The following is a 17,340-nucleotide window of genomic DNA, read 5'->3' on the forward strand; positions in this document are numbered from 1 at the left end:
AATTGATAGTGACCAGGCCAAATATCTCGCGAAATAAGCATCAAATGAAAAAACTACAAAGAACGAAACTTTTCTAGCTTGAAGGGCTAAACCAGATGGCGCTATGGTTGGCTCGATAGATGGCGCTGCCATAGCTCAAACAGATATGAACTGCGTTTTTTTTTAAATAGGAACCCCCATTTTTTATTACATATTCATGCAGTACGTAAATAAATATGAATGTTTTAGTTGGACCACTTTTTTCGCTTTCTGATAGATGTCGCTGTAATAGTCACAAATGTATAAGTACGTGTTTTCACATAACATTCCGCCAGTGCGGACGGTATTTGCTCTGTGACACATTACCTGTGTTAAAATGGACTGTTTACCAATTGCGGAAAAGGTCGATATTATGTTGATGGATGGCTATTGTGATCAAAATGCCGAACGGGCGTGTGCTATGTATGCTGCTCGGTATCCTGGACATCATCATCCAAGTGTCCGAACCGTTCGTCAGAAACTGAACGTTATTTAAGGAAACGGGAAGTGTTCAGCCACATGCAAAATGTCAACCACGACCTGCAACAAATGATGGTGCCCAAGTAGGTGTTTTAGCTGCTGTCGCGGCTAAGCTGCACATCAGTAGCAGACAAATTGCGCGAGAATCGGGAATCTCAAAAACGTCGGTGTTGAGAATGCTACATCAACGTCGATTGCACCCGTACCATATTTCTATGCACCAGGAATTGCATGGTGACGGCTTTGAACGTCATGTACAGTTGTGCCACTGGGCACAAGAGAAATTACGGGACGATGACAGATTTTTTTGCACGCATTCTATTTAGCGACGAAGCGTCATTCACCAACAGCGGTAATGTAAACCGTCCTAATATGCACTATTGGGCAACAGAAAATCCACGATGGCTGCGACAAGTGGAACACCAGCGACCTTGGTGGGTTAATGTATGGTGCGCCATTATGGGAGGAAGGATAATTGGCCCCCATTTCATCGATGGCAATCTAAATCGTGCTATGTATGCAAATTTCCTACGTAATGTTGTACCGATGTTACTACAAGATGTTTCACTGCATGACAGAATAACAATGTACTTCCAACATTATGGATGTCTGGCACATAGCTCGCATGCGGTTGAAGCGGTATTGAATAGCATATTTCGTGACAGGTGGATTGGTCGTCGAAGCTCCATACTATGGCCCGCACGTTCACCGAATCTGACGTCTCCGGATTTCTTTCTGTGAGGGAAGTTGAAGGATATTTGCTATCGTAATCCACCGACAACGCCTGACAACATGCATCAGTGCATTGTCAATGCGTGTGCGAACATTACGGAAGGCGAACTACTCGCTGTTGAGAGGAATGTCGTTACACGTATTGCAAAATGCATTGAGGTTGACGGAAATCATTTTGAGCATTTATTGCATTTATGTGGTATTTACAGGTAATCACGCTGTAACAGCATGCGTTCTCAGAAATGGTAAGTTTACAAAGGTACCTGTATCACGTCGGAATAACCGAAATAAAATGTTCAAACATACCTATGATCCATATTTTAATTTAAGAAACCTACCTGTTACCAACTGTTCGTCTAAAATTGTGAACCATATGTTTGTGACTATTACAGCGCCATCTATCACAAAGCGGAAAAAGTGGTCCAACTAAAACATTCATATTTCTTTATGTACTACAGGGATATTTAATAAAAAATGGGGTTTCCTATTTAAAAAAACAGCTGATATCCGTTTGACCTATGGCAGCGCCATCTAGTGGGCCAACCATAGTGCTACCTGGTTTCCCCTTGAAGCTAGACAAGTTTTGTTCTTTGTAGTTTTTTCGTTGCCGCTTATTTCGTGAGATATTTGGCCCGTCACGATCAATGGACCACCCTGTATATTTAGTTAGTTGTAGATGTTGACTGTAAGATAGCTAAAATAAATGATTTACTAATAGACTTGTAATACTAGTTTCTTATGTCTTCATATATACGAGGTGTGATCAAAAAGTAAAGGGAATTTTTATTTTTCCTACAGAATCTTTATTTCTGCATCATCAGCTTTGTCCCCTTTAGAGTAATCACGCTCAGATATAGCAATATGTGCCAGCACTTTTTTTAATCTTGAAAGGACTTCCGGAACTCACTTTTCATTATGGTGTTCAGTTCCTTCAGGGATATGGTTTTGTTTCCGTCGCGCCAATCAATGGTGGGAAAATGACATCCATTGATGGATCCCTTCAGCCTCGGAAATAGAAAGAATTTGCAGGGGGCCATATCTGGCCAATATGGTGGTTGACACAATATAATAGCTTTGTTTTCTAAAAAAAAAAAAACCAACATGATGAAGCATTGAGGTATGAGTGGGACCATTAGTGCAATATAATTGCCACGAGTGGTTTTGCCACATTTCTGGTTGTTTTCTGCGGTCAGTTTCACACAAGTGGAACGCAACTTGTATGTAGTATTCGTTATTGATCGTATGACCGTAAGGTAGGAACGTGCGATGCACTGTCCCATTGTAATAGAAGAAAACAGTGAGAAGAACCTTCACACACGATCGAACACCTTGTCGAAATTTTTTCAGTCTCGGCTCTCCAGGCAGTTCACACTGGGGCGACCGGGCCTCGGTTTCCACATCGTACCGATACACCCTCGTTTCGTCACCTGTTATCACCCCTCCAGAAGTTCTGGACCGTCGTAAGACTCAATTGCACAATTCCTGACTGATGTCCGATTCATTCGATGATCCTGAAACAAACTTTGCTCGTGCCCAAAACAGGCGAAAAAACTGCTCGGCACGAGTCGAGAGGATACTCCGGCACGATCACTGACCTCTCCGACAGCGATTTTCCGGGACCATTTTTTGTACTTCTTCCACACTGTCATCTGTAACTGACGCGCTAGGGCGTCCGGGGCAGTTCCGGTCTCGAACGTCTTCCCGATCCTCTCTCAAATGTTTGTGCCACTCGTAAACTCTTGCCACACTCGTACGAGATTCGCCGAAAGCCACAGTCGACATTCCGAATGCAGTGCTTCACTCTATTCCATTTTTCACACGGAACTTTACGCAAATCTTTCGATCCGCATTTTTCGAAAGACGAGGTTTGCCGTGTATTCAAAAACGTGCTTAACCTTTTCCACTGCCTACAATAAAGTAAATATTTAAAACAGCTGAAAATGCAAACATACATCAGGTACACGTGTACCGACAAGGTAAGAAAAGTTTGAAAACTCTATATGTAAGTCACACGAAATTGAAAAATTGCTATTACTTTTAGATCACACGTCGTACAACAGCAGCTGCAGACTAACAATTCAGTACATTACAGGCTCGTACAGTAATTCAACGTGCGGCTGTCGAACTCTTAATACGGCACCGGTCGTACCAGTTCGTGTGTAAAATCGGGTCTCGAAATTTGAACAGTTAATAACGTGCAACAGAAATTTGTTAAAAATGTATACTCGAAGAAAATAAACAGAAAGCCACACACAAATGTAGTCTTACTATTAATTTACGTCTAAGAATGAGAGAGCTATTTACCGAACATCGAAGTCGATTATTAACATTATTTTGTTCTAAATAGCACGTGACATACTGACCCTCGGTGACACATTTTAAGTTAGTTTTCCGAATGAAATTACCTGCTAAGTGAACACACATTCTTGCGAAAGTCGAGTAACAAGTGGTGCCGGAACGCACGGGGGCTACTCACAGGGCAGGATGTTCTTGTAGCGGTTCTTGTTGCGGTTCTCCGGCTTCTGGCCCTCCTTGCGGGAGAAGAGGTGCTTGCACTCCTGCTGCTGCAGCGACTCGAACTCCTCCCAGAAGCCCGCCTTGCCCGTCGACTGCCCGTTCTCCTTCTGCAACACACGCCGCACCCTCACCTCACCGTCTCCGTGGCGTCGGCCTCCGACTCCGAGTGGACCTCGGAACACAGATGGCGGCTATCGTGTTTCTTCCCCCCCTCGCCGGTGCCAATTTAGCCAGAATGTTAAAACCACTCAAAATAAACAGTTTATGAAAAAAATGAGTTTTTTATTCCTATTACTTCCTGTAACAAACATATAAATCACAAAATGTTGAAAAATTTTGACTCCCTCAGTTCCAAGATAAACAAAATGAAAATATTAAATTAAAATGAATGAAAGAAAACTGAGTGTGCCCACTGTTCGCCCCTTTTCACTAACGGTATTCCCCTTTCGATTCGAATACTCTGTAACTCCGCCCAAAAATCATCTTTCACTTGAGGATCATTGCACTACTTGGGTATTAAGGATAGTCAGTGCTAAAGTGTGAAACTGAGTTTTAAGAACTGTATTTTTTGTGTCAATTTTTTTTGTTTTCGAGACCTACAGGTAGATGAAGGCGTATTTTTAGACACTGGCAGCACATCAGCTATTTTTAATTTTTATTGTAAACTACGAACGGACTGTGAAGCTTCAAGTTTTGTCCTTATACGATGTCGTATCCTCCCATTTATAATCTTTTGAACCAAAAGGAGCACTGTAATTCAGTGATACTGTACTCTCTAAAATACTTGCAGACTAGGGACGGTGGCACTCTGTAATACAAGCGATGTCCGGAGATAGCGGCGAGCAACTGGCGTACGGACCGGACGGAGCACGCCACGCACACCGCACGTACTGCCCGACAGGTAAATCCACGTGGTAACGGGTACGTGACTGGCAGTGCTGTCCAGTTCTTGTGCCTAGTGTTTGTTGCTCGTGTCTGTTGGCACTTTTATTGGGGGACATTGTACCTCGATAGGGTGCAAAATGTAAAAAAAAAATTTTCTTTGCTCATAAACATTCCTTGCAGTGTATTTTACTAAAGGGTACCACATGTTGCCACGCCCCCCTCCCACTCCCCCCCCCCCCCTTTTTCCCTTCTGTCAACTTCTTGAACTTCAAAAACCTAATTTGCTGACCTGTGAAAATATTTTGTGCTTCCAGTACACTGCCCTGTTTGTGTGCTACATTCACTTATTGCTTGTCCTTCCAGAACCCAAATGAATAGTTTAACAGTGTCATATGGTGTAGAATTCCATAAACAGTATTTGTAGGTAAAGATACATTGAGTTTGGGTGTTTATCATGCAGTTCTTTCATTTAATGATGACAATGTGGGGACAGTTGGGCTGCTTCAAAAGTCAGGTATACAACCTGGAGAAAATACGGTGTCGGCACGTTCCGAATTGGATGCTATCCGCGTGAAGAAAGCAGATTACGAAGTGATTACGATAGCTAGGAAGGCGAGAATGCGCTCGAGGAATCCTACGAGAGCCGGGGAGGATGAAGAAAATGGAGATGACCCAGGATACGGTGCAGGGATGTCGTAAGGTCAGTAACAAAGTATGTTCATCTTTAAAGCCGGATTGCTGAGATTTTATTTTTTTAGTGATTAGGTACATTTTTTTCAGGAACTTACCATTATAGAACAGCGAAATTTACAGAAACTGGACTGAACAGCAATGAAGCATTTTTAAAAGAAATTCACTTTAATAGTGTAGAAATTATGAATTAATAAGGCTTAAATAAGTGGAAAAAATTTTACAGCTTGCAAAAAACTCTGTAAAAAATAAATTATTCAATCGACTTTTCTAGAAAAATAGGTCAACGGAGAGAGACTCTTCCTCCACCGGGCATTAAAATTTTACGACATTATCGTGAACTGTTAATGAGATAAATGCACCTGAAATGGACAAAATTAATATTGTAAGTATGTAAGGTACAATCTCCCCTTAAAATAGCACTGACTATTTTTCCCATTTTTTATATCAGCCCAATATTTGAAAGCAATGGAAATTTTATGAATAAAAGTTACTCATTTTTAAAAAAAGGTTTATTTAAAAGCCAAAAGTTTTAGCACTGCTGCTACGGCTAACTGACACTGGTAAGGCTCCGTGTGTTTACCACAAAGGGAGTATTTACAGAGGGAGTATTTACAGAGGGGCCGGGAGGCGTTCGGTTACGAATACGAGCACAGGTGTCGCACTGCCACTCTACCCGCAGTGTCGACGGAGCGCTCAGCTGCCTTCTGTACCACACACAGCATTCTACAGACACGTTACTCTGAGCACGAGGTGGTCTGCAGTCGGTTGTGTAGACTGACATCTGCTGTACTGCAGTTTCAGTCACAGCAATATTATGAAAGGACAGATTGGTACTCGTCATAAAATGGAGATACTAGGTGGGAGACAGGCATAAGCCTGCCAAACAAGAGAACTTTTGGCCGAAAAGGCCTTAGTCTAAACTAGACAACACACACACACACACACACACACACACACACACACACACACACACACACACACACACACACACACACAGAGTTACACATATGACCACCGTCAACAGCCAGCGAGACCAGACCACGAACGGCTGCGCACGATGAGAAATGCAATCTGGGTGATGCAGATGGAGAGGAGGCTCAGATGGGGGAGGGGAGGGGAGGGACAGCAGGTTAGGGGTGGGGGACAGCAAAGTGCCGCTAGCGCGAGCACGCAGGGACGAGGTGCAGAGAATGCAGCGCAGCTAGGTGCAGTTGGGATTTTCGGCAGAGGGCGGGGAACGTGGTGCGGGCGGAAGGGACGGAAAAAGAGAGAAGTAAAATGACTGTCAGTGCATCGGCGGAACGGAAGGCCGCGTAGAGGGAACCGGGAGGCGAAAAGAGGGCGGAGGGCAGCGACTGACGGAGGTCGAGGCCGGGAGGGCTACACGGACGGAGGATACGCTGTAGGGAGAGTTCCCACCCGTGCAGTTCAGAAAAGCCGATGTCGGCGGGAGGGATCCGGGCAGTGCGGGCCGCGAAGCGGTCACTAAAACTGAGAGCGTCGCGTCGCAGCAGGTTTGGCGACGGGGCGGTCCTGCCGTTTCTCTGCCGCACCCCGTCGACGGCCGTCCGAGCGGACGGACAGCTCGTCGGGTGTCGCACCCGTGTAGGACGCACTACAGAGGTCGCAGCTCGCGTGACTCGTTTCACAGGTAGCCCTGCCTGTGACGGGACATGTTACGATTCTGACCGGACCGGAGTAGGTGGCGGCGAGAGGATGCAAGGGACAGGTTTTTCGGGGATACGAGATGTGAGGCGAGGGTTCGAGAGTGGAGGTCGCGTAAGGACGGACGAGGATATTTTGTAGGTTCGGCGAGTGGTCGAATACCACTGTGGGAAGGTTGGGAAGCATCGAGACATCGGTCAGTCTGTGTGTCACTGTACAGTAAGCTGCTGACAGCTCCGGGTGCGTGCTGTGCTGTCTGTACTTCTTACACAGACGTTGTCAGGTTACACTCTGTCCTAACGTAAGATAACTCCACATAATTTTTTTCTCTGCTCCTGCGTATTTTGTAATGTAACTACGAACGAGTATCCAGAAATATTACAAAGAGGATTCTAAAATTTTTCTTTTTCTTTTTAATTTAAGGTAGCAAGGACAAAATAAAGTGAGCAAAATGTCGTACACAGTTTGCTCGCGAACTAGACTGCAGTTATACGAGTCGAATGACAGAAGTGCGAACAGCTGTCGAGATGGGAGTGAAATGTGTCGTCCGATCTGTACGCAGAACAAAGCGGTAAAGGAAACGGAAGGAAAATCTAGGGAAAGGATTAAAGTTCACAGAGAAGAAATAAAAACTGTAAGGTTTGCGACAACACTGTAATTCTGTCAGAGATGGCAAAGGGCACAGGAGAGCAGTGGAGCAGAATGGACGGCATCTGGAAAAAAGAGGCTAAAAGGTAAACATCGGTGAAAGTAAAACAGTGGTAATGCAGTGTAGTGGAATTAAGTTGGATGATGCCGAGGGAATCAGATTAGGAAACGACACACTAAATGTAGCTCACGAATTTTGCAAAACAGCTGAGGATGGCACACATAGCCGGCAGCAGGTACAGCACTTCTCAGAAAGAGAAATTTATCATCTTAAAATACAAATGTAAGTACTACGAACCTTTCTCTAAAGGTATCTGTCGAGAATGTAGGCCTGTGCGAAACTCGCGCGTGGATGATAAACGGCTCAGAGGAGAAGAGAATAGAAGCTTGTGGAATGTGATACTACAGAAACATTTTCAAGATTAAATGAGTAGATCAAATAAGTAATGAGCAGGTACTACGCAGAACTGGGCAGAAGAGAAATTACGGTACGACCTGACTATAAGAAAGAATCAGTCGATACAACACCTTCTGAGACATCGAGGGATCACCACTTTAGTGTCGCACGGAAGTTTGTCAGTCGGGCAGCGGAACTAAGGGGGAAGGGAGGTAAACATTTTAGGAGGAGAGGAAGAGACGAATACAGTAAGCAGACCCGAGGGGATTTAGGCCGCAGTAGTTATGCACAGGGGCAAAGGTTCGCTCAGGATAGATTAGTGTGGAGAGTTGCATCAAACCAGCCTTCGGGCTCCACCGAATTCGACTCCAGCCTTCAGACGAGACAACAGAGGCACAAGTAAACACCTTACTGCAGCCACACCGGCCAAATACCTGCAGCTCGCGGACTCTGCTCTCGATGCCGCTGGCGTTGATGCGCGTCGCGTTGAAGGGCTGCTTGAGGTGGACGACGGTGCCGCTGGTCTCCACCATGGGGTTGCGCTTGTAGTGCTCGATGAGGTCCGACAGCGACTCGAACCGGTCGCCTCCGCCCACGTCGTAAGTGTCGTCCTGCGGCACACGCGTCGGGGACACGTTATGTCGGCAACACGTCTGCCGCGTATAATATAACACAGCGGATAGGGTAGGTTACCGAAGAACGCCGAGAGATGGCGGATCGAGTAGGTTACTAGAGAGAATCGGCATTTCGAGTGTCAGCGTAGGAGATTCTCGAACAGTGGAAATACGATTAATATGTGAAAATCGGGAACAGTTCTGCAAATTTACTTTTCTCACTTGTAATTAATCTGTTTAAAGCTAAAATAAATTTATGAAAATAAATCTAAATTGTGTCGTGTCAATCAGAAATAATGTTATTTTCATCACTTGTTAATGGAAAGGAACAGTATAATCTGTTTTCTACAATCATTAAATTAGAAATTTTGTAGTTAATATTCGACTAATATATAATGATGCATATTCTATGTACCAACTGTACCTGGCAGCCAAAACCAATTATGCAGGCGCAGATCAATTAACAGCAGGGACTTAGGCAATTACACACACACACACACACACACACACACACACACACACACACACACACACACACACACACACACACACACACACACACGTATATATATTTTTTTTTTTTTTGCATCAGCCCAGTTCGCAGAACTCGTAAAGAAAGACGTCGACTGTGGATATCGTATCACAGACACTGTACCTTTGACCTTTCACAGATGTCAGTTACTAAACCCACACAAAGATGTAAACAACTGTGAACGAGCAGCGCCTATTAGACGGAGGGGGTCCGACAGCCGATCGGTCCCAGTCATTCCACGAAGGAGGAGGTACACGGCTCGTGTTGTCTGTAGTTCGACCGCGCCTTTGAGGTCAATACTGCAGTTTGATCGTGTCAGCGTGACAAGGGAAGTGTCTAAGCATCTCAGAGTGAACCAAAGCGATGTTGTTCGGACACAGAGGAGACACAGAGACACAGCAACTGCCTCGCTCAGGCCGCCCGAGGTCTACTCCTGCAGTGGATGACCGCTACCTACGGATCGTGGCTCGGAGGAAGCCTGACAGCAACGCCACCGTGTCGAATAGTGCTTTTCGTGCAGCCGCAGTGAGTCGTGTTACAATTCAAACTGTACGGAATAGGTTGCGTGATGCACAACTTCACTCCCGAAGTCCACGGCGAGGTCCATCATTGCAACCACGACACCGTGCAGCGCGGTACAGATGGGCCCGACAACATGGCGAATGGACCGCTCAGGATTGGCACCACGTTCTCTTCATCGACGAGTGTCGCATATGCCTTCAACCGGACAATCTTCGGCAATGTGTTTGGAGGCAACCCAGTCAGGCTGAACGCCTTACTAACACTCTCCAGTGAGTACGGTAAGGTGGAGGTTCCCTGCTGTTTTGGGGCGGCATTATGTGGGGCCGACGTACGCCGCTGGTGGTCACGGAAGGCGCCGTAACGGCTGTGCAATACGTGAATGTCGTGCTCCGACCCATAGTGCAACCGAATCGGCACAGACGAGGTACAGGGAAGTTACTGGCAGAAGTAAAGCTGTGAGGACGGGGCGTGAGTCGTGGTCAGGTAGCTCAGCCGATAGAGCACTTGCCCTGAAAGACAAAGGTCCCGAGTTCGAGTCTCGGTCCAGCACACAGTTTTAATCTCCCAGGAAGTTTTGTATCGCCACACACTCTGCTGCAGAATGAAAATTTCATTCTGAAAATTTTATGTCGTTTTGGGCCCATCAGCGACTTCAAAATCAATTTTCTTTTCTTACAGATGCCATAACACACAGTGAAAATACCAATATTTTGAGGGGAAAAGAAGAGTCCATCCAGGGCACGTTAATTTTTCTCAATTTGGGGCCAATTTACTCACTTTTAAATTTTTTGTGCTTTAGATCTTCATGTGTAAAGTTAACTTAATAATGTCTCCGCAGTATCCTTTCTTTCAGGAGTGCTAGTTCTGCAAGGTTCCCAGGAGAGCTTCTGTAAAGTTTGGAAGGTAGGAGACGAGGTACTGGCAGAAGTAAAGCTGTGAGGACCGGGCGTGAGTCGTGCTTCGGTAGCTCAGATGGTAGAGCACTTGCCCGCGAAAGGCAAAGGTCCCGAGTTCGAGTCTCGGCCGGGCACACAGTTTTAATCTGCCAGGAAGTTTCAATGTCTGTACTAACTGACATTTTAAGGGTAACATACCAGGTGATCAAAAAGTCAGCATAAATTAGAAAACTTAATAAACCACGGAATAATTTTGATAGAGAGGTAAAAATTGACACACATGCTTGGAATGACATGGGGTTTTATTAGAACCAAAAAAAGTTCAGAAAATGTCCGACAGGTGGCGGTGGACAGCAAAACGTCAGTGACTGCGCGCGACAATCGTGTACAAAAGGAGCCGTAATGAGAGAGAGAATCAGATGCGCCAGCAGTCGCAGCGTGTTTACGATACCTGAAAAGGCGCCTTTAGTGAAGCTGTATTATCAGAATGGGGACTGTGCTAGTTCAGCGTTACGATCCTATCGCCGTAGGAAGCGGATTCGAACGGGTGAAGGTCCGTTGACAAATGCAGCTGTGGCGAGAATGATTTCCAAGTTCGAAGCCACAGGTTGTTTAGACGATAGACCCCGTAGTGGCCGACCGAGCACAAGGCGTAATGCTGCTGAGACAGTTCAGGAAGAAATGGAGACGGTAGCGGGTTCGTCTATGCACGGGGAAGTCAGCGCTCGTGCAGTCGCACGTCGCACCGGCATTCCATACACTACTGTTTGGTTGGCATCCTCCGATGCTATCCGTAGAAAATCCATCGGCATCGTTAACTGATACCTGGCGATTTGGTGAAGCGGAAGATGACGAATGGTTGAGTAATGTGTTGTGGTCCGACGAAGCTCATTTCACGTTCCGAGGGTCTGTCAACGCCCACAACTGCAGAATTTGGGCTACCGAAAATCCTAGAACTGTCGTGGAAACTCCATTGCAGGACGAGGAAGTCACGGTATGAGTTGGATTTACCACATCTACCGTTATCGGGCCTTTTTTCTTCGAGGAAATGCGTGATTCTGGTTTTGTAACTGCTACGGTGACGAGTCAGAGGTACGCCGATAAGTTACAGAATCGCATCATCCCCAGCCTGGCTGATAAACACCTGCTGGAACGTACGATGTTTATGCAGGATGGCGCTCCACCCCATGTTGCTAGATGCGTTAAAGATCTCTCGCGCACGTCGTTTGGTGACGATCGTGTGCTCAGCCGCCACTTTCGTCATGCCTGGCCTCCCAGGTCCCCAGACCTCAGTCCGTGCGATTATTGGCTTTGGGGGTTACCTGAAGTCGCAAGTGAATAATGATCGACCGACATGTCTAGGGACGCTGAAAGACAACATCCGACGCCAATGCCTCACCATAACTCCGGACAAGTTTTACAGTGCTGTTCACAACATTATTCCTCGACTACAGGTACTGTTGAGGAATGATGGTGGATATATTGAGCATTTCCTGTAAAGAACATCTTTGCTTTGGTCTTACTTTGTTTTGCTAATTATTGCTATTTTGATCAGATGAAGCACCATCTGTCGGACATTTTTTGAACTTTTGTATTTATTGGTTTCAATAAAACCACATGTCATTCCAAGCATGTGTGTCAATTTGTACATCTCTATCTACATTATTCCGTGATTTGTTCAGTTTTCAAATTTGTACTGACTTTTTGATCACGTGGTATATCCAGAATTTATTCATTAGGCCGGTATTACACTATCAAATTTCTTTGACAAAGATTTGCTCAAAGATGTGATCAGATATTCCGTCAAATATATTTGACAAAGATCTTTGACGTAGCGCTAGAAGGGGTATTACACTGTCGTCATATTTTTCGTCAAAGTTCAAGATGGCTGACAACAACAACTTATTAACTGCAGCAGTTGCACGTACCACAACTGCACTGTGTGCACTTAAGGAAGAGAAGCGGGGGGAAGGAAACATAGCTGGGCGAAGCCGTGGGTTTTAAGACGACACGATAAAAGCGTTCGACAAAACTTGTTACGTGAGCTTATACTGAAGGACGTCAAGTCGTACATCAATTACTTAACAATGGATGATCATACATTTCTGTATGCGCTGAGTGAAGTGTGTCCTCATATCACAAAGCACAATACTCACTTAAGAACTGCTACATCTGCAGAAGGCAGGCTCACTGTAACACTCCGATTCCTTGCTACAGGAGAGGGTTAGGTTAGGTTAGGTCAGGTCAGGTCAGGTCTCCAATCTTCTTAATCTATTTTTGTATTCAGCGTGCCTCACGTTGTAAAGCGCGTCATCAGCTCCACACATCTATCAATTTTGTAGTTGTCGGCACACACCAATTGTATTTACCGCCAATGTTTATAAAAACACTACCGACGACAGAAAGCGATGCTAGCGCTCCATGTGGTAACATGTCACACTGCAGTGAACAGAAGACAAAGGACTTCTTTGATCAAATCTACAGCGAGGCCCTAGATTTGATCAAATATTGGACGATATTTGACAAAGTTCCCTATTACACCATCAAATACCTTTGACAAAGATATTGGAAAAAGATATTTGACAAAGAAATTTGATAGTGTAATACCGGCCTTAGGTAAGTGAGATTACACAACAGAAATAAAGTGAAACTTAATAAAATTCGTTATCTCGGAACACCTGTTTACCATGACCAATATTCAACCTGTCGTAAGTAGCTCAGATTCAGAGACGGAAAGCTACTTCTTTTTGGTTCAGACTTTTTAGATTGCCACCTGTTCCGACTGTTCCCGCCTACCTGGCAGCGGATCATGACGTGCGTGACTCGGTCGTCGGTGCGCACGGAGAGCACGTAGTCGCCCGGCTTGCTCTGCGACTCGCGCACCAGGAAGCTGCCGTTCTTGCCCTTCTCCAGGATCAGCTTCTCCGCCTCCTTGCCCGACAGGTGCCCGTGGAACCACCTGCAACACCAGAGGCGTGTGTCAAACCTTACGGCACTTACCTGCTAAGGTCATCAGTTCCCACACTACTTAACCTAAATTATCCTAAGGACAAACACACACAGCCATGGCCCAGGGAGGACTCGAACCTCCGCCGGGACCAGCCGCACAGTCCATCGCATCAGCACAGCACACTACCACCACTGCCGACTCCTGAACCGTCACCTCCAGCAGACCGGGAAATGTCGTTACGAAGTTATCGATACCGCGATAGGTCAAGATCCCGATACTCTCGTCACTTGCGTCACACAACATTTTGTAGGTGACTTCTACGACCCCTCTCCCCATTCCACTCTAATGCACGTTTATAATCACCTTCACGTTCAAATATGCTCGCTTCCAGCTTTCAAACTGTCACTATTTTACACAACGCTATGTCCACAGAAAATTTCAGAAAATCAGAGCGAGACAAGTTCCTTAAATCTCATTCCCCAATTCCTTACGTTGAAATGCATAATAATCCGCAGAAACGTTAGAGCACGTGAGGCTCAGACTTCAAGAAGAATATAATAATTCCAATCCCAAAGAAAGCAGGTGTTGACAGATGTGAAAATTACCGAACTACCAGTTTAATAGGCCACGGCAGCAAAATACTAACACGAATTCTTTACAGACGAATGGAAAAACTGGTAGAAGCCGACCTCGGGGAAGATCAGTTTGGATTCCGTAGAAATTTTGGAACACGTGAGGCAATACTGACCCTACGACTTACCATGGAAAATAGATTACGGAAAGGCAAACCTACGTTTCTGGCATTTGTAGACGTAGAGAAAGCTTTTGACAATGTTGATTGGAATACTCTCTTTCAAATTCTGAAGGTGGCAGGGGTAAAACACGGGGAGCGAAAGGGTATTTACAATTGGTACAGAAACCAGATGGCAGTTATAAGAGATGAGGGACATGAAATGGAAGCAGTGGTTGGGAAGGGAGTGGGACATGAGACAGGGTTGTAGCCTCTCCCCGATGTTATTCAATCTGTATATTGAGCAAGCACTATAGGAAACAAAAGAAAAATTCCGAGCAGGAATTAAAATCCATGGAGAAGAAATAAAAACTTTGAGGTTCGCCGATGACATTGTAATTCTGTCAGAGACAGCAAAGGACTTGCAAGTGCAGTTGAACGGAATGGACAGTGTCTTGAAAGGAGGATATAGGATGAACATCAACAAAAGCAAAACGAGGATAATGGAATGTAATCGAATTAAGTCACGTGATGCTGAGGGAATTAGATTAGGAAATGAGACACTTAAAGTAGTAAAGGAGTTTTGCTATTTGGGGAGCAAAATAACTGATGATGGTCGAAGTAGAGAGGATATAAAATGTAGACTGGCAATGGCAAGGAAAGCGTTTCTGAAGAAGAGAAATTTGTTAACATCGAGTATAGATTTAAGTGTGAGGAAGAAGTTTCTGAAAGTATTTGTATGGAGTGTAGCCATGTATGGAAGTGAAACGTGGACGATAAATAGTTTAGACAAGAAGAGAACAGAAGCTTTCGAAATGTGGTGCTGCAGAAGAATGCTGAAGATTAGATGGGTAGATCACATGACTAATAAGGAGGTATTGAATAGAATTGGGGAGAAGAGGAGTTTGTGGTACAACTTGACTAGAAGAAGGGATCGGTTGGTAAGACTTGTTCTGAGGCATCAAGGGGATCACAAATTTAGTATTGGAGGGCAGCGTGGAGGGTAAAAATCGTAGAGGGGGCCAAGAGATGAATACATTAAGCAGATTCAAAAGGATGTAGGCTACAGTAGGTACTGGGAGATGAAGAAGCTTGCACAGGATAGAGTAGCATGGGGAGCTGCATCAAACCAGTCTCTGGACTGAAGACTGCAACAACAACAACAACAACAACAACAATGTTCATTACTGAATCGAAATCCTGAATAAATATTAATAACAAAAATATTTTTCCAACTTGAAAGTAAATCGACATAAATTAACATATTTAACAACAATTCAGTTTTTTATAGAACGTATTACAGTACTTGGACTTATGAAGAGTCATAACTTAAGGGTAAGAGTTGTATCACGTTTGAACACTAACAGTTCTTCAGGAGACCACAAAACAGTATTTTGAAGATATCGATACGAGGACCGGTGCATATCGCGACACACGCGTCGCATACAGAACACACATTTTGTACATGATGACTGCTAGTATGAACACTCCCGATTCCACTTCAAAATAAGTCTATAATCACATCGAATAGGCTTCTTTCCATCTTTCAAATGATCAGTAGTTTACCTAAATGCACATTCATAGAAAATTCCTGAAAATCAGGTTGAGTAAAGTTCCTGAATGCCTATAGTAAAAGCATCTTTATAACTAAAAAGTGAATCAATATTTTTGAACTACGCGTATTAAGGACTTCCTAGTAAACCAACTAATGGCACAGTCAGAAGTTGTAGACGCTGCTACGATTACCAACCTCACCAGTAAAATTCATCGCTCACCATCTCGGAACATCAACAATCAGACCCGGAAGTCTAGTTAAGTGTACTAACGGGATACATAGCCAACAACTCTACTAAGCCACCTACTTACGTATTTACTGAGCACATAATAAAATCTTCAAATGATAAAATACCACCAGTTGTAATCCTCTGTAACTCCTGGGTCAACAATAATATTCTTGTAGAGCAGCTAAGTTTTTATGTAATGCACTACTGGCCATTAAAATTGCTGCACCACGAAGATGTCGTGCTACAGGCGCTAAATTTAACCGACAGGAAGAAGATGCTGTGATATGCAAATGATTAGCTTTTCAGAGCATTCACACAAGGTTGGCGCCGGTGGCGACACCTAAAAAGTGCTGACACAAGGAAAGTTTAGAACCGATTTCTCATACACAAACAGCAGTTGAGCGGCGTTGCCTGGTGAAACGTTGTTGTGATGCCTCGTGTAAGGAGGAGAAATGCGTACCATCACGTTTCAGACTTTGATAAAGGTCGGATTGCGGTTTATCGTATCACGACATTGCTGCATGTGTCGGTCAAGATCCCATGACTGTTAGCAGAATACGGAATCGGTGGGTTCGGGAGGGTAATACGGAACGCCGTGCTGGATCCCAACGGCCTCGTATCACTAGCAGTCGAGATGACAGGCATCTTATCCGCATGGCTGTAACAGATCGTGCAGCCACGTCTCGATCCCTGAGTCAACAGATGGGGACGTTTGCAAGACAACAGCCATCTGTACGAACAGTTCGACGACGTTTGCGGCAGCACGGACTATCAGCTCTGACACCGTGGCTGCGGTTAGCCTTGACGCTGCATCACAGACAGGAGCGCGTGCGATGGTGTACTCGACGACGAACCTGCGTGCACGAATGGCAAAACGTCATTTTTTCGGACGAATCCAGGTTCTGTTTACAGCATCAGGATGGTCGCATCAGTGTTTGGCGACATCGCGGTGAACGCACATTGGAAGCGTGTATTCGTCATTGCCATACTGGCGTGATGGTGCCATCGGTTACACGTCTCGGTCACCTCTTGTTCCTATTGAAGGCACATTGAACAGTGGACGTTACATTCCAGATGTGTTACGACCCGTGGGTCTACCCTCCGTTCGATCCCTGCGAAACCCTACACTTCAGCAGGATAATGCACGACCGCATGTTGCAGGTCCTGTACGGGCCTTTCTGGATACAGAAAATGTTCGACTCTGCCCTGGCCAGCACATTCTCCAGATCTCTCACCAATTGAAAACGTCTGGTCAATGGTGGCCGAGCAGCTGGCTC

The 17,340-nt window shown here is 45.1% G+C and overlaps 1 protein-coding gene across 1 annotated transcript in view; it reads right to left on the reverse strand.

Moving 5' to 3' along the window:
• LOC126232154 (tyrosine-protein phosphatase non-receptor type 11-like) overlaps positions 1-17,340 on the reverse strand; it is a 236,103-nt gene that overhangs the window by 36,744 nt on the left and 182,019 nt on the right. Inside the window, exons 5-7 of the mRNA XM_049942459.1 lie at positions 13,396-13,558; positions 8,470-8,646; positions 3,707-3,854 (exon numbers count right to left, since the gene is read on the reverse strand). Coding sequence (XP_049798416.1) covers positions 3,707-3,854; positions 8,470-8,646; positions 13,396-13,558 — 488 coding nt within the window. The remainder of the gene's footprint in view (positions 1-3,706; positions 3,855-8,469; positions 8,647-13,395; positions 13,559-17,340) is intronic.

The sequence above is a fragment of the Schistocerca nitens genome, unplaced genomic scaffold (assembly GCF_023898315.1).
Source record: "Schistocerca nitens isolate TAMUIC-IGC-003100 unplaced genomic scaffold, iqSchNite1.1 HiC_scaffold_465, whole genome shotgun sequence".
NCBI lineage: Eukaryota > Metazoa > Arthropoda > Insecta > Orthoptera > Acrididae > Schistocerca > Schistocerca nitens.